The following is a 21220-nucleotide window of genomic DNA, read 5'->3' as shown; positions in this document are numbered from 1 at the left end:
CAGTCACCTTTGCCCTTATTTTCCTCCCATCATTACTCTCACAGCGCTAATGCCAGGAATTTGTATCTTTTGCCCTGGTTAGTACTTACAGATCAGTGATACAGGTCCTGTGAGGTTAAGAATGGCCCCCATAGGCTCATAGATATATTTTTAAGGAAGTGTGGCTTTATTGGAGGAAGTGTGCCACTGGGTGTGGGCTTGAGCTTTCAAAAGATCAAGCCAGGCCCGGTGACTCACTCTTCATGCTGCCTTTGGGTCCAGGTGTGTGGTTGTTTACTTATTCATGAGCTGTAGCCAGTGAATGGATTGGCTGGTCAGAGATTTGCAAAGAGCATAGCTGGAAAATTGGTGAGAAGTATGCGGCTAGATCTCATGTGCAAATGGGCGAAGGGTGTAAAAATACTTTTGTCCCACGTGAATGCTCATTTACATGTGACTTCAGATGAGGTGGTTCAATAATCAAGACGAGAAGAAGCCCCATTCTGTGGACAGTCGGCCTCTTTCCCCAGCCATCCCTGTCATCGCTCAATGAGTCTGTAAACAAAGTGGCCAGGACGACAGAGAGGCGGGTTATAGGCATGGGCTTGAAAACATGGACCTCCACTCACTGAAGCTGACCCGGCTGCTGGGCGCCAAATCTGCCAACAGCAGAGCCCAACAGGAGTGACACCACTCTCCAGGAAGACCAGCCACAAGCTGGTGGCAGGCTGATGACACTGGAACACTTCCTCCATGGAAAGGACAGCACTTTGTCCTTACTGTAGTAGATGCATATCTAGTCATGGATTTAAGTTCCCTCAAGCAATGCTTCTGCCAAACCCACAAGTCCTAACCTTCTCCGGACATTTTATTGTCCTGGCTTCCATGTAAGGCCCTGGCACATCTTTCACCCCTTAGCAACACACAGATATTATTCTGATTTATCTTGGCTGCCTCACACTCACCAATGGAATGATCTTTCCTGACCCTGAAGCTGCTTCAGTGTGGAATTCCAGACTGCCTGGGGGTGTATGCCACTGGCACTGGGTGACTCTAGTTTATAGTCCTGACTGAAAACCGTCCCTTAATGTTTGTTAAAGGAATGAACCAGAGTTCCTGCTGAACACGAGTCCTGCGTACTGTCTCCGCAATGACTTTATTCCCACCAAAGGAAACTCATCTCCCTGGCAAAACTCAGCGTGCGCATGGCTGTTTCTTTCCTATACTTATGAATGGCACACCAGCCTCCTTTTTCAATCTGAAAAGCCCTTGACATTCAGGGTCTGGAAAAGGCAAGAGGTACAGTGTCACCACGTGTAGGGCGCTATTATAAGAATATAGGATCTGGGTTTAAATCCAGTCCCCGTCACTCTTAGAAAGCTGACCTTGGACCTGTGATTTACCCTGTTGGCCTTCTGTTCTGCACACTGTGGGGGCAGGGGTTGCTCAATGGGCAAGAGTGCCCGTGGCCATGCTGAGCTAGGATGGTGGTGGGGGCAGCGACAGAAGGCTGGCTTGGCTTTTCTGCTAACTCTGTCTTGGAGCTCAGTCAGAGCACCTGTCTCATGGGGGGAAGTGACAGAGCAGGACGCTAGATATCCTCTGCTGGCCCCTGAACGCTCTTGCAGAGAGGCGAATCCTTGAGCACATACGTGTGCATATATTACACACACATTCAGTGCGCTTAACACACATAGAGTACACACAGGGGAAATCAAGCAAACCAACCCCTTTCCCTGAGAGTCAAAATGATCACTGAGCAACTCGGGGATAAAATGAGGCCAAGGCTTGGCCACTGAGGGCCAACGCCCCTGGTCAGTGGCATCAGCCCCATTGTCTCTGCTGACGCTGGGCCACCCGCTCAGCTGTTTGCTCAGAAGGAAAGCCTGGCCAGCTTTCCTGCTCTGGCCCTTGAGAACTGTGCCTCCCCCTTGAATCTGAAATGTGTCTTTAAGCTTGAATCTTTCCTCCTTTATCTCAAATGACTTTCACCCCGTGCCTTCTAGCCCCTGCCACTCAGTGAAACTAACTTTGCAGGAGCCAAAGTAAGCAGAGATTTATGGTCCTAATTGGTGATAAAGCCTGGAGTTAATAGGTCGCAGATGTAGATATTTGGGCTCAGATAGCAGCCTGATCTTTTTGAGTAGGGCTGGAGGGCTGAGGGGCTGGGGAGGGCGTTGTGGGGGGATCTTTACTTTTTTATTGTCTGGGGGTGGAGGTTGCTATGCAGGCCAGTTATTACTGTAAAAGGGCCAGTGTGTGCATGCTTAGGAAGGCCTCTGTTTGTAGCACGCCTGGGAACTGAGAAAGATTGCAAGTGACCTGGGGGGATCTGCAGCACATCTCTTTTGTTTAATGTTTCATCATTGCCCTTTTCTCCCAGACATCCAGGCAGGTGACCAGTGTTGCCTCTTACTCCTGTTACCTTAGTCACCCCCCTCCTTTTTTTTTTTCTTTTTTTACTACCTTCTCTGACCTGATTGATAGGTGGTTCATTTCCTTACTGAACTGAACACTTTTCTGTTTCCCTTACTGCCGCTTCTCTGCCCTTGTGCGGATCAATAGGACCCAGTCAAGGGGTGACATGTGTTCCTACACATCTTCCTTTCTCCCAGAGCAGGCGTGGGAATGTCAGGGACATTCCTGTTACGGGACTTGCTTTAACATCACAAATGATGGAGCCAGAGAAAACTCTACAGGTGAACAGTGTCTCCAATGTCATCATTTTACAGGAAAAGCAGAGGCTGCGGAACATTACATTCCACACTTGGCTCTGAAAGGGGCCAAACCAGCCTTCTCCAAGGGTTTGGTCTTTTGCACATCCAATCCTTCACACTTGCCTCTCTAAGCTGACTTATGGAGATACTTAGTGCAGTAAATATTCAGTGAGTCCTGGGTCTGTGTGTTCTTTGGGAGTGCCAGCCCTGGAAAGAGCATGAGCGTGCCTGGACTTTGGAATACATACCTGCCATGGATCTGTTAATGGGTCTTTTCACATTTGCCCCTTACGGTGTCAAAGGCTTGCTATTCTTCACCAGTGTACATTTCAGATATGTGTGTTGTGATGGCAGTGTACTCAAGCAGCCTGCCTGGACAGAACCATCTTTTAGCAGCATTTTATAGTCTGTCTGCTTTTTTTTTTTTTGTTCTGGCCCTTGAGTCTCTCTCTCTCTCTCTCTCTCTCTCTCTCTCTCTCTCTCTCACACACACACACACACACACACACACACACACACACACACAGACTGGTGTGAAGTAGAGAAGGTGAGAGAAGAGAAAAAGTAGACAAAGCCACAGAGGGAACAAGTGAAGAGGGAGAGGGAGGGAGAGAGAGAGCAGGACTGACCATCTGTCACATGAACAAGGGCTTTGTGTGGAGGAGTAAACAGCGGGCTGAAGGCCTGCTGTGTGGAAACAGGGCTTTGTGTTTCTCTTTTCAGCTGCCTTACAGACTGATGCAGAAGGTAGTCTCTGTGCCCTCAGGAATTCTGGGAATCCTGAGTCATCTAAACTACCTCCCCTTCACACAGCATTATGTCCTGGTCCTCTGGTCATGGCCAGTTATAGTGCGCATCTCTCTCCAGGAACTGGAAATGCTGTCTATGCACTGGTGTGTGTGTGTGTGTGTGTGTATTGTGAAAGAGAAAGGGAGTGAGACAGAGCCACAGACACACAGACAGACTGTGCATGGACAGTAAACTGGGAAAAAATAAGGCCTTAGGGACTGGAGAGATGGGCAAGTTGGTAAAGCGTTTGATGCACAGACATGAAGACCTAATTTGGATCCTTCGGATTCATGTAAAAAGCCATCCAAGTGGTACACATTTGTCACCCCAGTGCCCAGACCGGTGGAGGCAGCCTGGGGTTTGCTGGCCAGCCAGGTTGGCCAAACCGGTGAGCTCTGGGCTCAGTGAGAGTCTGTATCAAATAAATACACAATAAAAGTTAAGGTAGAGATTGGTCAAGGAAGACACTGCATGTCAGCCTCTGGTGTCCACATACACTCCTTATGTGTATACAGAGACACACAGACACACACAGACACACACAGACACACAGACACAGAGACACACACACACCCAGACACCCAGACACACCCAGACACACACACAGACATAGATATACACACAGGCACAGACCCACAGACAGACAGACAGACAGACACACACACACAAGCATTCACATGGGCTTGTGAGCTTGACTGTCCATAGAAACTGTTCCAGATTTCTCCTTGCCCTGGTTCAGGGGGTTTTGACTTCTCTTACTGCTTCCATTTACCAGGAGGTGAATGCAGGTGAGGTAGACATCAGTGGGAGGCAGGTTTGCAATCTTGAACATAATTTTTTTTTTTTTTGTGGTAGTGGAGGTTGAATCTGGACTTTGAACATACGAGGCAAGTACTCTACTTCTGAGCCACGTGCCCAGAGATTTTGAGCCCTGGTGTTCTGAAGTATTTTAAAAAATATACAAAAGTGTAAAGAATAGCCCTATAATTATTCAGCTCTTGCACCGACACCCCTGCCCCCCCCCCCCGGATTACATTGGAACAAATCCATCCTTCTCTAGGAAGTTTGTAATTATTTCAATATGCATCATTAAAATAGAAATATTTAAAACACTAGCTGTTACACAGTAGTATTAAAAATTCCTCATCTTTCTATACACGCAGGGCAAAAATTCTTCATCATACGAGACCACTCGCTTATTCTAATGACACCATCCTTGTTTTAAGTAGTTTGGGGGCATTTTTGCTTAGGACTGTCACCAGGCTGGTATGATGCTCTTTTGTAAAAGTTTGTAGATGGCAACGCGTTTTCCTTTGAGGGTCAGTTTGGTTATTGGCATAATCCAGAAGTGGAACCAAGCTTAAAGCTAAAGTGCCTGTACAAAATGGAGAAAACCTTTGTTGACTATACCTCAGACAGTGGCTTAGCATCAGGATCTATAAAGAATTACAAAATATATACCCAAACCACCAAATAATTCAGTCAATAAATGTACTAATGAACTGACTAGGCAGTTTTCAAAAGAAGAAACACAAATAGTCAAGCATTACTTGAAAACATCTTCAACGTCATTATCCAGCCTGGAAACACAAACTTAAAGCTGCTTTGAGGTTTCCATCTCATCCTAGTCAGAACAACCATCATGAAGAAAACAGATGACAGCAAGTGCTGGTGAGGTGTGGGGAGAGGAGCATCCTTACTGCTGGTAGAAATGCAAATGTGGTGGCCGTTATGGAAGTCAGCATGGAGGCCCCTCAGAAAACTGAAAATGGAGTTAGCATATGACCTGGCTACGTCAGTGCCGGGTATACCAAAAGGGTGCCAAGTTGGTATACCACAGGCCATCCACGAGAATCTGTGTTTATAGCTGTACTGACCACAATAGTCAGGAAATGGACCACCAAGAGAGGCCCACCCAGAAATGAGTGGATAAAGAAATGGGTACACATACATACTTTTTATGAGGCAGTAAAAAAAAAAAAAAAAATGAAATCACGGCACTTGTAAGAAACTGGATACAACTGGAAATTAGTGTGTTAAATGAATACGCCAGCTCAGAAAGATGAAGGTAATGTGTTATCTCTCATATGCAGAACCTAGATTTAAAGGTACATACATATATATATGTGTGTGTGTGTGTGTGTGTGCATTTGGAATAAGGTTGCTAGTTAATGAACATGACACTATTTTTCTTGAGTATTTGATTCTGCTGCTTCTGATATACTTATTGATTTCCAATTACATGTATTGTCTCTGCCATCAATTACCTGGTGGCAGGTATGACAGAAGGTCAGAAGGGAGACAGTGCTTATGTGGTAACGGGGTCTTGGCGGCTGCTGCCAAGATGGAGATGTTTTCTCAGTTGATGGGTCCTGGTGGGTGTCTGGTGTGGCTAGGGCAGGCAGGAGTTGGCAGTGAGCATGGGGGGGCCTATTGGCATCTCAACAACAGGTGCCAGGTGAACACCAGTCCCTAGCCAGGTAATGGCCATGCATCCTTCAGCAGGATCAATGTGGGGAAATATCCAAGGAGAAGCTTTGGCTTCTTTTCCATCTGGAGTTCCCTGGTGGAGAATGTACATGGGGAAGGTTCAGGCTACACAAGATGAAGACTCATGCCTACGGCAAGTGAATGGGCTTTCTTTATATGATAAGGTACTTTGTGATCTTAAAGCTCTTCACAAATATGCATTGTACCAGATACCAGCCTAGGGAAGTCAAGAGCTACACAACAAAAGAGCCATTGAAACAGCCCTGGCATTCACTGCGCTTGATGGAAGATGAGGGCGTTTTCTGTCCCACCCGGGAGTCTCCAGGAAAGACTGTTGAACTTGCCTTCAGATGGCCATGCACCAGCTAACTAAACACTTACCCATTTACGAGGATACACCCTGGGCCAGCTTAGCTGTGGACTCCAAAGCTTCGAGTGAAAGGCCGGGTGAGGTGGGGAGGTACCCTATGTCCTCTGCAGGGAAAGCTGGAAGGAAACTCAACCCTGAAAAGAGCCGGGGTACTGAACAGTAACAGCAGCCTGCCAACTCCACAGGCTCAAACTCGGCTCGAACTCTGGGCCTCTGATCCCTAGAGTCCCAAGGGAGCTCCTTGTCCCCTGCAAGGGCTCTGTGCTTGAGCTGAAAGGAGCTGGGTCAGCTGACCTCAGGCTGGGTGGAGCAGCCTCTTCCTGGGGTGCATTTTTCCAACAGGAAGCCCTGCCTGCAGCAGATAGCTAGGGCACGCTGTTATGCCCAAAGGGCCTTTTATTTTGACTACTCTGGGATCAGGTTTCCAAAACAGACATTTGCCAGTGGAGGAATGGAGACTGGATGGTAATGAGAAGGTGTCTGCCCCACCTACCCAGACCCCACCAACTCCTGCCATTCCTGATTGTGTTTTTACATCCCACCACGAACCCCGTGATTGTAATAACAGTGAGGTTTGTTTAATGTGGTGTGACCAGGAAGAGCAGGCTGGGTGGGAAGGGCTCCATCCCTGGCTCTGCAGTTGGTCTAATGTGAAGTCACATGACTTCCTGTGAGGTGCAGCTGGGGACCCTGTCTTCATTGGAGCCACAAGATGGCTGTGCACAGCTGATGCAGTGAGAAAGAAATCCAACGTAGGAATCCCACATTACACAGACTTAAGAAAAGCACGTCTATTGCCCATTGCAGACTGCCCACAGCAACCTGATTTATCAGGACCAAATGGAAACAACTCACATGGTGACCGAATGGAGGCTGCTCGGATGCGTGGTGACACTGTGGAAGGCTAGCCAGCACCCACTATATGACAACTGCAAGTCACAGTGTGGGTGCATCTCACCCAGTGCTCAAGTGCTCAGGCCAAGTGCTCAGGGGTGGTGGCTGGGAGTTCCGTGAGCACCACACACACTGGCTCTGGGGTCTTTCACCTCTTCTTCCAGTTTTCTCTCCCTTCAGAGCCCCTTGATTCCCTTGCCCTTTGTTGCCCATGCCTGCCTGCGTCCAGAGCACTGCCCTCTCTGCCTGTGGGCACAGGGCCAGTGGCCAGCTTCATCTCCATATTTTCTCCTTCTTGGCATCACGCCATCGCTGCTGCCTTCCTTGTGAGGCATTGTGACTTGTTTTTCACCCTCCTGACATGGTTGACGCTGAAAGCTGATTGTTTTCTCCTCTGCCACAAGGACGTATTATCAAGAGGTTGGATAGCCCAGCGCCTTCCCTTCCACCTCTCTTCCTCACAATGGCTGCCTCCTATTACTTTCCAGGAGTATTGAAATGGCAGCTCACAGAGACCAGAACTGGGATGTTTGCCTTTTGAGGCCCGGGGACAAAGATCAGTTGGAAAAATGATTGCCTAACATGCACAAAGCCCCAGGTTTGATCACTAGCTCTGCAGAGTCCAAACGTGGTGGCCCATCGTGTTTGTGATCCTAGCACTAAGGAGGCGGGGAAAGGAGGGTCAGGAGTTCAAGGTTATTCTGGTGTCTCATAGAGAATTTGAGGCCAGTCTTGGAATACAAAAGACCATATCTCAACAAGCAATCAATCAATCAAACAGAAGGAAGGAAGACAAGAATATGTGTTTCCTGGCATAAAACTCATGAAATCCACTGTCCAGCTCCCTACTCCTGTCTGTCTGTTCTCTGAATCTAAGGACAAAACATCATCTTCCTCAGAGGGACTGAACATATTTTAAATGAAAACAGGGTGCTCTTGCGGAAGAGGTGCCAGTGAGCTAATCTACCTGATCGTTCTTTATATGAGTCTTTGGAGCACAAAAGGTCTGAAGGAGACCCTGGAGCATTCCACTTGCCATGTCCTCATCCTGGTACCTTCATAGTTTCTGACACTGTGTTCAACTCCTGGAGATTCTCTCCCAGCTTGCTTCCACGTAGAGGAAAGTCACTGAACCTAGCTTTGGGCTCACTTTGCTGGGATTAATGAACATTTATTGCTTGGATCATTCCTCTTGTCTGAAGGGAAGGAAGCGTGTGCTGGGAAATCTTGCTGGAGCTTTCTGAGTTATGCTCTTTTGAAGGTCAAAGCTGAGCAAAACACTGTTACAGAAATCCCCTGATTAAGATTCATTTAGAGAGGGCTGGATAAAAGAATGAGTCTCAGAACATCATTATATTATGACTCAGCTTTAACCATGGAAATTTTGTTAAGCAGCAGTTGATTTCATAAGAAGCTTCATTTAAAAATATCTCTACTGCTCTTCCTAGGGAAGTTACACTAGGCATAAGCTGAAGAAGCAGCTGATACCTGGGAGCCTTGGGAATTCAGAGGAGGGATATTTATTGTAATTGTGTTAAGATCATTAAATATTTTTATAAGCCAATTGGGGGCTATGGGATGGATATGCTTATACATGAAACATTTTGTTTTTGAAAAAAACAGATTTTGTTTAAATCTGTAAATTAAATTATCTTCCCTGCTTGATAATGCCTTCTCTCCATAATAATAGCTCTCAAATTTGAGCATACATTAGAATAGCCTAAATTGCATCCTGGGTAGTCTACCATGATATTAACACTACTTGCTGGTTTGAGATGACACTTTGAGAATATTGATTTAGAAGATTATAGATTACTGAAAACCTGGCTATCCACTAAAATTTTTTTTTGGAAGAGCTCTGTGCTTGACCACCCAAGTCAAGGAAATCAGAATGCTATGTTTGGAAAGCCTGCGTTTAGAAATGTTTCAAAGGTAACCAGAGTGTTCTGACCCGTAGCTAGAGTTGACAGTCTTTGTTCTGGATGAAACTTAGTGACGTGACTGCCTTCACAAGTCATGATATGAAATCAGCTAGCAGCAGGTGCCCGAAAGTACCAGCAATCCCAAATGTGGTTGGTGGGCTGTGTACTGGCCATTCGGGTGCCAGTTGAGCACAGATGCCAGCCAACCCACTCTGTGGTGCGGCAGCCTGCTAGGCCAGGGAGGATCAGCTTCTTGGGGGAGTTCGTAGCCTGTGCTGTCAGCAAGACTACAAAGGACACCCAGGGCGTTTTCCTCTGCCTGATAACAAGGAGGGCAGCCTGCGTTGGGGTCAGTTCACACTGTGCTCTGTTGTGTGATAGCCAGCCTGCCCACGTTGGGGGGGGGGACAATGAGTCACTTCAGAGCTTTAAAGGAACACAGGAGATAAGTATATTTTTTATTACTTTGTCTATCATTTTCTCATTTGTGCCCCAAACAGCCATCGGTTTGAAGATGATAGAACGATCTGTGTATTTACGGATGAATAACCCAAAGCTCGAAGAAGTTAGGCGAATTTCGTAAATTTTTAATTTCATGACTGAAACATAGCTCCAATTTGAACCTGGCACTGTTCAATGCCACGAAAACCACAGATGTAATATAGACTCAGCTACACATTTGTGAGTCTCTGTGCAAAAGGAAAATATGGGCCTTCTTGCTCAGAAACTGCTCAGAATTCAAAACAGCAGCATCAGCAGCAATAGCAGACCCTTAAACTGGGCCTTCGACCCTGCACATGGACAGTATGCCTGGGAATTCAGGCCCAGTGTCAGGTTTTAGCCCCACCAAAAATTCGGATCAAATAAGAAGGTTTGCTCAGAGGTATGTGGTGGGGTAAGAGCCCTGGAGCTGAAGTGTGAGCATCCTGGGTTCAGGAAGCCACTCCCAGACTAACCTTGGTATTATCCAACTTTTTGGAGCTTTAGTCAACTCCTCCATAAAATCGAGGGAGCAGAGGCAATGACAGGCCATACGTTTAGCTTAGTGGCCATGGTGGGGGAAACTCAGGTTTTGTTTATGGTGCTAGGGATCAAACCCAGATTCTTGTACTCACTAGGCAAACACTCTACCTCCAGGCCATGTCCTGGCCCTGATAAGGGACTCTGAATACACCCTTCTAGAGTTCTAGCCTCAGCTCTGCTAGATTTTGGCTATATGTCCTTAACCAAGAGCTGCCGTTTCTTCATCTGTACAATGGAGGTTGCCATGAAGCCTTAAAAAGTGAGGCAAATCCCTCAAAATAGCTTGTAAATAGTGCTATGTTTTTGTTACTTCTGTGAGCCACAGGGTTTGTGTATAAGAATCAACGATCTTTTCTTTCCTCTGATTCATTTTTTTTAAAAATAATAATAACAACAAAAAAGATCTATAGCAGTGGTTCACAGAGCTTTAATACAGTCCTCATGTTGTGGTGACTCACCAACCACAAAATTATTTCATTGTGACTTCATAACTGTAATTTTGCTACTGTCATGGATCATAAATATAAAAATCTGATATGCTACCCCCAAAGGGGTTTTGACCCACAGATTGAGATCCACAGATCTAGAGTGTCTTCCCAAGCAAAAGCATTTGTGAAATCATAGGGTTCCCCTGTAGAAAGGTCTTTTAAATGTGGAAGAGTAGAACTATAAACTATTCTAGAAAGCTCATGTAAATACTGTTAGTATTTTGGAACACAACCTGCTCCTGGGTTACCCAGCAAACTTATGATATCATCATGTGTCCACGGCCAGGTGGCCACACCTGGAAGGTGTGGTTACCTTGCCCCTTAAAGGGCCAACCCTGACACGTGGTCTTTCTCTTACTCTTACACTCTCTTACTCTCCTCTCCTCTTTCTCTTTCTCGGGGTGCCCCTTCCCTTTTTTTCTCTCTCTTCATGTCCTGCTCCCCCCTCCCTCCATACCCTTCTAATAAACCTCTTCCAGAGAATATTGTTTGACCAGCCTCATGCTTTTTAATAACTAACATTGGTGCATTTTACTTTCTCTCTCTCTCTCTTTCTCTTACTCTCCTCTTGCTTTCTCTCTCTCTCTGACACTCTCTCTCTCTCTTGGGGCATCCTCTTCCCTTTCTTTCTCTCTCCCCACCATGCCCTGTTTCTCACTCCCTCCATACCCTCCTAATAAACTTCCTGCATAGAATATCGGCTGACCAGCCTCATGCTTTTTTAATAACATTACATTGGTGCCGTGACCCGGGAAGGGCTTCCCTAGCTTTGCTAGGGTCCCTTTCGGACTCCTGTAATCTAATGCGACAGTTTCAACCGATTTTCTCTGTTCTATAACAAAAAACTTCACTGCTCTTTCTCATGCACACGCCACCACCTTAGCGCCGGGTGGCTGCCTACCGGTTCCCACACGGCCTGCACATCCCTGCCTGCGTGGTGACCGGCAGCGAGGCCCCACCCCGGCCAGTGCTCCCGAGTCTCGGAGACTCACACAATGCAAAAATCAACTTTGGAAAACTTGGTAAGGAATTTCTAAAAAACCCAGCACAGCTGCAAAACTGGCGCCATGTTGGTCCTGGGAGGAAGTGGGCATAACTGTAGCTTAAGCATTGACTTAATGTGCCCAGCGCCATCTTTGGTTCAGGCAAACAGGCCCTGCCTCCCGTGCGCCCCCTGCCATCTTGCCATGAGCTCCCCCCTCCCCCACCAAGCTGCGTTCCACTCCCTACTACTGCGCCTGCTGCTGCCTGCTCCATCTTGCTATGCACTTCCCCCCTCCAAGCTGCTTTTGTTTCGCTTCTAGCCCCGTGCTTTCTTCTAGGAGGCTTTCTCCAAGCTTTAAAATATATATATATATATATATATATATATATATATATATATTTTCTCCCTAATTTCTGTACACTTTACTCTTAATTTTAAATTCTTTATCTAATGGTTTATATAATTTTCTCATTGGGTTTGCATTTATAAGTCTTAATCATAATTAACTGTTTATCTTATCTTTTAGACCAGGCCACAACAATGAGCCTCATTTCAAGTTGGTATGGATTTTTATAAAAATTCAAAGTTACATTTTACTATCTTATGATTCAACCCTGCTTCAAATAAATTTTATATAATAATAAAATTTCAAAGTTACAAATATCTATTCAAATTAAGTTGGTTTATGTGTTGCTCAAATATAATTTTAAAATTGCTTTACACTGTTCTGCTCAGGGGTTCATTATTACATACAGATTGTTTACCAATATTCTAAATTAAGATCTATTAATTTAAAAAATATATATTTATATTAAAACTGGGTCAATTTACTGTATCTCTACTATCAAAAGGTTAATATATGCTTGGTCTTGTTCTCTTTAAATTATGTTATTAATCTATAGCATAGCCTTAGACTATTATAAGCTATAAACTTTTATATATTAAATCACACAAAAACTCTTGTGCTCTCACTTTAATAAATTATATTCATGACTTTTAAGATTCTAACTTAGCAAGGACAAAACCTAAAGTCCTAATATTTAATGGTTAACAAATGCAAGTTAATAGTCATCTCATAAATACATATTTATAGTCCTACAGATGCAAACATGGTCTCACTGCAATTTTTAATGAACAGCTGAGGATGGTCCTTGAGTCACCATATAGGAGTTGGTAAAAATAGTAAGCCATCTGGCTCTAGACCTTAGCTGGGCTCTGAGACTGCTGGTGTTCCCGCAAAAAGGCAAGAGGTTTGCATAGCCAAAAGTTCGTTCTGCCAGGTGACGTTTTCAAATGCAGCCAAATGGATGCTGGTCCCGCTGCTAATGCAACATGCCAAACCTGCCTGCAGCAAACTGGCCTCTAGAAGTCAAAATGCTCCCAACCAGGCTTGTCCTCTGTGCCCAGCCATGGAGGTTCAACCAGCACAAGAGCCACAGACACTTCCAGCCTTCTAGCTCGTTGGCCTGGCAGAGGATGAATGGCTCCTTGACACAGCAACCTCCACAGCTCTCGCCTAGCACTGAGCAGAATGAGGTCCCATGGACATATTGCCAACTTCTGTGTTGGGAGACTTCAGGTGCCTTCCCAGTTCTTTTCATATGCAGGAGACCAGGTCTTAAGCCTAAGTCCTAGAGCTGCTATTTTTAGGCCTAGACACAGTACAGACTCAAGAAACAGGCCTAAATGAAACCTTTTACTATCCCTTTAGCTAAAGGACAATAAATGTTCATAGCAGTTTCAACTATGTCTCATGGTAAATAACTAGATACAAAGGTCCCTCTCAAAAAACATATTTGAGAGATGTCTTAAGGTTAAAAAATACAAGTTATACATATTTAAGAGTCTTAAAATGTGTCTTAAGGTTGGTAATGCAACTTATAAATGTTTGAGGGTCTAAAAAATGTTTTAAGGTTGGTAAATGCAAGTTATAAAGGATACAAGGTCTAAGGTGATTTAAGGTATCTTCAATAGGTAAAAAGGCTTAATATTTCCTCCTGTTGCTATGCTACTGTTGTATTGACTGTCCAGAGTTTTAACCTTTATCAATAGGGCTCTAATTTATTAATCTAACTCTGATACAAAAACATTCCACTATACCACGTACTATTATGGTTCTAAGCTCAAGACTGTAAGCCTCCATAATATGTATACTTATACTAAAAGTTAAGATCAAGTGAGTTTCCCTTTTACTTCATAAAAGGCTTTTGCATTTTCAGAGCTCACCTTAAAAAATACTTATGCTATTAACACAAATATGTATGTCTACTGTCTTTTTCTACAATGTAAATTTCAACGCAGAGTACAATTGTGATACTAACATGTCTAAAGTTTTTATCTCCTTCTTAAATCTTAAAAGTAATTCTTGTAAGCTGCAGAAAGTCTACCTAAATCCACCTCTCAGGTCAACTGGACTCCAGATAAGTACTGCACTTATTGCCTATCTCAAAAGGTGGGACTTTTCCCCTTTCCCTGGTTTTGGGACTTCCTTTCCTGGCTACCAGACTACTATTTACTGCATGCAACCACTGGCTGGATTGGTGAGTTCTCCTTATTGACCAGCCACTAGATTGGTGAGTTCACTCCATTTTCTTAGCATAAATGCCTCTCTTGGTAGGGGAAGCTTGACCGAAGAACTCCGGCAAATTCATACTATCTATTGAGACAGAGGGACCCCCTTCCCCCCAGCTGTAGCCTTAACTGTCTAGGTTTAACCCTCTATGCTGACCTCCATTTTAGGGCCCCACTCTCCCTTGGGCAGTACGCCCCCACTTGCACATGGTTCCTTCTCCCCCTCTCTCGTTCGCTCGTGGGAATACCTAGTGCTAGGTGAATTGTCGTGCCCTCGGCTGTGCCCCACTGGGCACCTGTGCCCCTGTCTCTGGCCAAAAGCTGATGAGCTATAGGACCAGGTAGGACCCCTCTTGCTTAAGTCACACCTTGCCATTGGGACACCTTTGGAAAGTCCCTGACTTCTCTGTCCCCAATGGGAGACGCCCATACGCCCATACGCCCATCCCTCCAGATAGGATGTCCTCTGGAGAATTTCAGGTTTCTACACCTATTGCCAGCTGGCACCAGGGCCTCTAAGTTTACACACTTCTGTAACCAACCTCACCTCAATGACAGATGGAAAACAAAGCCTTCTTTAAATATTGCCAGTGATTGGATAAAGAAAAGTCCCCCCAGGTAGACAGAGGTTCCCATGTTTGAGTCTCATTGATCCAAACCTTCTACTTTTGTTTGCTCTCCCAAAAGTTTTCAATGTATACCTACAGGATTTTCTCCATAACCTACTCAACTTTATCTTTTGCCTATATATATGTTTCAGTGTCCTGCCAGACACAGATATTTCCTATAGCCACAACAGCGCCAAAGCAGCTACAGGTATTCAACTCTGACCTCACAGATTTCCAACAAGCTGGACCTACACCTTCCCTCCCAGCCATGGATGTTCTTGCAGACTCTGGAAAGCATCAAAGCAGCCTATTCTTCCTGGACTTGGCCAACATTTCAGCCTTTTGACCTCCCTACAGAGTCCCCAGTGTCAGCAGGAAGTAGCCAGAAGAGAATCTACGCCCGTTATTCACTTGTTATTAACAAAAGGCTGAAATGGTGTGTTTCAGGACCAGGACAGGTCATTCCAGGTTCTCCCAGCATTCCCCAGTCCCTACCTGCTGCCTTGCATGGCTGGCAACTCTCTCTATTGACAACCCTCTACCCTAAATTTTCCAGGGCAGAGGCTTCCCTTACTCTTGGCCTTGCAATCTGACCATTTTGTTGCTATAATTCTTCTCTCTCTCAACCCCTTGCATGACAACCAAGAGCTGCTTCCAAAGAGCCTAAATTTATATACTTTAACTTACCTTATAAAAAGCAGCCCAAGCTACCTATTTTTAATTATAGAAAAAGGGAGGAATGTTAGTATTTTGGAACACAACCTGCTCCTGGGTTACCCAGCAAACTTATGATGTCATCATGTTTCCATGGCCAGGTGGCCACACCTGGAAGGTATAGTTACCTTGCCCCTTAAAGGGCCAACCCTGACACGTGGTCTTTCTCTTACTCTTACACTCTCTTACTCTCCTCTCCTCTCTCTCTCTCTCTCTCTCCGGGTGCCCCTTCCCTTTTTTTCTCTCTCTTCATGTCCTGCTCCCCCCTCCCTCCATACCCACCTAATAAACCTCTTGCAGAGAATATCGTTTGACCAGCCTCATGCTTTTTAATAACTAACAAATACTCTCTAAAACTAGCTGCAGTACACAAGGCTCATGGGACTGGCTGTGGGGCCCTTGTTCTGGATGCAGAAAGCTGTGTCTGTGCAATGAACTTCTCCACACGTATTGATATCTATGCTTTCATTCACTCAACAGTCACATAACTGAAACCTTCCTACCCACTTCAGTCACTCCTGTCTACAGCAGTCCTCCCTTTGGCTAGCTACAGTAGAGAAGCGTGTAAAGAAAGATGAGAGCTTTTTAATAAAGCACATAGAGACAATCTCAGTGAGCAGTGTGGGGGTGGTCCTCTCCAGAACCCCCCTACAGCTTAACAGAGGACTAACGAGAGATTGAAGGGTTGGGACAAAATGCTTTCGGAAGACACAGAGTGGCTGGAGAATGGGCATCTCTGGGAGACACTTGCCCTTTCTTTCGGTTGCTGTTTTTCTTCCCTCTCATTAAACCTTCCCTTCAGACCCCACCCACACCCTATTTCCTCTAAGTGCCTTCTGGCCTTTCTCACTTTTCCCTCCTCTGAGGAGTAGTTTATAATCATTTCAGAAGCATTTCTTCACACATTCCACAGGCGTTTTGCTCTAGCACACATTGGACTATTGCATCTTTACCCTCCAGCAGAGGACAGGCTGCTCCATCAATGTGAGTGTCTGTCACTTTAACCTGCCCAATTGATCCATGGCTGTTCCTCTTGCTCTATCAGGCAGGGCATGCTTCATCTACAACTCTGCTGCTCTGCAACCTTTCTTTGCTAAGTATTCATTATCGGAGACCCTCAGGGCTACCATGGACAGGAGCAGTGACAAATGAACTTTAAGATGTGCTCAGATGCTCCTCTCAAGTTATCGTTGATCCATCCCCAGCCGCCTCATCAACACCGGCAACAGTCAGATATAATCAACACGAAACAAAAGTGCAATACAAACTGACCGAAAAGTCAAATTAGATTTCTTGGGGTAAGGATGGGGCTTTGAAGTCAGTGAAAGTGAGTTTTAGGAATAGTGTGGGTTTATACCAGAATGTGAGTGATAGTATGAGACTCTCGCAGAGTCAGGCTGCGCGCATCAGTGACAGATGAAGGTCAGCAGGGATGAAGGCATGATGGACAATTTCTGTCGGCATTTTATATCATGACACAAGGACTTTGGGGGTGAAAATCCTGAATATTTACAAAAGCCAGTATGAACTGAGATATGTAAAATGGTGCCAGGATGAAGTTGTGTCAGAAAAAATAATGCCCCAATCCACACTTGGCTCAGACTTTGTTTATTTAAAGAATTAGACTGTCCTTGACCTTTTAGTTTAATTTGGTCAAATTAAGATCAGTGAGTTATTTTATAATTTAGCACAATTTTTTTTTTTTTTAGTTTCTAAGATAGAATTCCAGCCAATCTTTACCCACATCCTATTATATCTTCCTCTGGTAATTTTATGCCTTTAAAAAAATGGGTATTCAATTTAAGCAAACCTTTTCTGGCACTAATGATTCTCACACAAGAAGAACTTTTCAGTAATTGGATAAAGTAATGGATTGATAAAGCATCATTCTTCCAGGACTAATGACCAAGAGCATATCAGGCAGAACAGAGGTAACTGGCTTTATGACCAATGGGTCCACAGGACCAAGCACGGGTCCATAGAACCAATTTCTTTAAGAATGGAGGTGTCTTGTCCAGTTAGGGCGTAATGTCGGGATAAGCCTGCTCAAGACCTTAGAAGGGGAATGCCCAAGGCTGCAGAGGACATCGCTTACCCACAAAGCACCAGACCGCAAACCGGATCCATGTGATGGTGGAGAGCTTTAGCATGAGATAGATATTCACCAACATGGCAAAGGCAGGCACAAAGGGCAGGCAGGGGGCCATGTACGGCAGCTTCTTGGGGTTCTCTGGCTGCTGCAGGATTACAAACACCAGCACACTGATCAGCAGCACCATCAGAACAACCAGAAGGATGGCCCACCAGCTCCGGCCCGAGATGTAGTCAGAGCCAAAGATGATGAAGGAGCAGAAGATGAACATGAGGATGAAGAGCAGGAGCACGCAGATTGTCACCGTGTGCCCTGTCGCTGCCGTGGGCCGGTCCATTTTGCCGGGAAGGCCCAGCCGGATCCTCATCGTGTAGTAACGGGGTCCAATCAGCTTCTTCAGCTTGATGAGATAGATGTTTTCTGACTCGTCGGCTTCTATGCCCGTGCTCATGTCCACGGTGCCGTAGTTGGGGTGGTTGACGCTGTAGGTGGCCTTCTCTGATTTCCCTATGAGCATCTCGTTGTCTCCCAAGGATGGCAGGTTCTTGGCCCCACAGGTGTTGGTGGCTGGGCTGGAAAACTCCTCCCCCTCGCTCACAGGAGAACATGTTTCCTTCTCACAGTCAGCCAGGATGCCTTCCTTCTTCTTGGTGTGCTCCTCAGACAGGAACTTGACAAAGCCATCGATGTCACTCTCGGGCTGGTATCGGAGAAGCAGGACACAGACAGAGACCAAGGTGTAGGCGAGGAGCGTGCCAATGGACATCATCTCAATGAGGTCCCTCAGGCTGACGAGCAGGGAGAGCAGAGCTGCCAGGAACCCTGATACGATGCAAGCCACCACTGGGGTCTCTGTGTAGGAGCTCACATGAGCCAGGAACCTGGGGGAAGGTGCAAGCAGAGGGCTGAGGCACAGCACTCATGGTGACTGAGTCTAACGTGCCAGTATGTCAGAACTGAGATGTCATCAGCTAGCTGTGATTATCTCCTCCTGGCCCTGCCTTTCCGGCAAATTTCTGTCTTACCTCTGTCTGCTACGCCGTTCTCAAAGTTTGGCTCATGGGATATCATTAGATAATTTACTTAAATTCCTTGATTTGAAGTTATTTATTTATTTATTTATTTATTTAATTTATTTATTTATTTATTTATTTAAAGCTAGAGCTCCTATTCGTTATATGACAGGACGGGTTGATCGCATCTTGGAGGTATGTCAAAAATCTACATGGAAACCCATGGATGCTGGGAAAACCTTCAGTCTGCAGCATTCCCACTGCTTGTTGGGACTGAATATTCTTACAAGCCCTGCTACAGCAGAATCTTTGCAGGTGATATCAGGCCAAAGAAACCCCGAGTTTTCAAACCTGAGACACCCTGCCTTGCAAACAAAAGCACAGGGATGGAGCTGGTAAAATAGCATGCCGTTTAAGAAGCTCATAGACTGGGCTGGAGAGATGGCTCAGAGGTTAAGAGCACTGGCTGCTCTTCCAGAGGTCATGAGTTCAATTCCCAGCACCACACGGTGGATCACAACCATCTAAAATGAAATCTGGTGCCCTCTTCTGTTGTGCAGGTGTACATGCAAACACATAATAAATAAATAAATCTTAAAAAAAAAAAAAGAAGCTCATAGACACAGGCTCAAGTCTGCCTGAAGAGGCAGCCAACCAGGGTGATTAAAATACCAGGCCCTTCTGCAGCAGGCTCTGTGAGCCTTAAGGAGGCTCTCCTGCCCTCCTCTCTCTTCTCTCCTGGCCCTGCCTCCTCCCTTGTCCCTTATTTTTCTCTTATGAACCACACAGGACTGTTAAGTGTGAGAGGCCCACAACATCTTCCTCTTAGTTGTTGTGTTTAATGGCAGGAAAACCTTACAGGTGTGTGAACTTGTCATACCATTACCACCATCAGCTCAGCCCCTTTCTTGATCTACCCAGAATCCCAGATGCAGCTGCTCACACCTGGTTAGATTCAGGGAACGAGCAGAGGAAGTGGAGCAGGAAGTGACAGCTAGTGGCAGAAATAAATGCTCTCTTGGCATTGCTGAGAGCTACTTGGCCTCCCACAGTAAGCGCTGGGAATCAAGAAAAGGGGAACATCCCGTTTTGTCAGTGGAAGGTAGACCAATTTATGGCTCTCAGAAAGGCTGGAACTTCAAAAATATTGCTACTGTCAAAAGTCCGAGTGTCAGGGCTGGAGGGAGATGTCTCAGTGTTTACGGGTATGAGATGTTCTTCTAGAGGACCTGATTTCAATTCCCAGCACTCAATCGGCAGCTCACAACCATCTTTAACTACAGTTCCAGCGCATCTGACACCCTCCTCTGGCCTTCAGAAGCACACGTGTGGTGCATAGAAACATGCTGGCCAAATGCTCACATACAATTAAAAAGTCTGTGTTTCAGAGCCAGATAGTTGTGGTTTCAGATTCTAGCCCAGCACTCATCAGCTGCAAGATTTGGGCTTTTCTACCTCTTAAATTCCTGGTATACCTATCTGCAAAACCCAGTGACTGTGAGAGGCAAACAGACAACAGGACGTAGCGCACCAGCTACACCAGCGTTGAAAACTGTTCTGCAGATGGCACTTACGGGTGCAATTGCTATAATCTCACTAGAGGAGTTCATTCCCCTCTCTGATCACTGAATTTTTTCACCTTCAGGAGAGCTTTAGAGAGACAAGCCAGGTCTCAGTACGAGGCAGGCCTAAGATATCTCCTGGATGGGCTCTTTCTTCTGAAAGTACTCTTATCCTCGATGTAGCAATTTGGACCTACTGTCGCCATAAGGGAGATGCACGTCAGAGGAGGGAGAAGGACACACCTCAGTAGGTTCTGTGTGGAGGGACCCAGAGTCCACCAAGAGCCTGTTTTAGTCTGCACTTTTAAAATCCAGACTTTGGCAAGATTCTGAGTCTTTAGGAAAGGCAGACATCAAGATGTCTATCAGTGGGTGACAGTCCTCCTGGGTAGGAACAGAGGCATAGAGCACGTTTCCTGAAGACCCCTTACCTGAAAAGCAGCCCATCACCAGCCATGGCATAAATGACCCTGGGCATGGGGAAGAGGGAGCCCAGCAAGCTGACTGTCAGTCCTGCCACCGACCCAATGGCCACCACAAACTTTGCAGCATAGAAGCCATGGGCCACGAACATCTCCATGAGAGGGGACTCCGTGTCAATGGCGTAATATGGCACCATCAGAGTTAAGATCATGCTCACCTGTGAAAACAGAGGAGACAGGCTAGAGGCAGAAGAGACTAACAGCATGGAGAGGGGCCCTGGCCTGAAAACAGAGGCTTCTGTGGCAGTTTGGATGTGCCATTAACTGGCCTCGTGGCTTTACTTTAAACCGTAGGGTCTCTATGCTTTCTCTCCACTTGTGCCATAAGTCGTTAGGACCAGATAGTCCCTGAAACGTCTCCCTGGACTTTTTGTATCACAGATGATTCAAGCCACACAGCAGCAGATCTTCCCCGAGACATCACCAAATGGAAGGAGCCATAGTCAGGCCCTCAAATGCTGTTTTTAGTAAAACATCTATCTATCTATCTATCTATCTATCTATCTATCTATCTATCTATC

At 45.7% G+C, this 21220-nt stretch overlaps 1 protein-coding gene across 1 annotated transcript in view; it reads right to left on the bottom strand.

Annotated features, from left to right (window-relative positions):
* Slc7a14 (solute carrier family 7 member 14) overlaps positions 1-21220 on the bottom strand; it is a 119278-nt gene that overhangs the window by 7513 nt on the left and 90545 nt on the right. Inside the window, exons 6-7 of the mRNA XM_055626046.1 lie at positions 20649-20857; positions 17646-18523 (exon numbers count right to left, since the gene is read on the bottom strand). Coding sequence (XP_055482021.1) covers positions 17646-18523; positions 20649-20857 — 1087 coding nt within the window. The remainder of the gene's footprint in view (positions 1-17645; positions 18524-20648; positions 20858-21220) is intronic.

The sequence above is a fragment of the Psammomys obesus genome, unplaced genomic scaffold (assembly GCF_907164565.1).
Source record: "Psammomys obesus unplaced genomic scaffold, mPsaObe1.curated_primary_1811, whole genome shotgun sequence".
NCBI classification, from domain to species: domain Eukaryota; kingdom Metazoa; phylum Chordata; class Mammalia; order Rodentia; family Muridae; genus Psammomys; species Psammomys obesus.
This window is presented reverse-complemented; position numbering and strand designations above follow the sequence as displayed.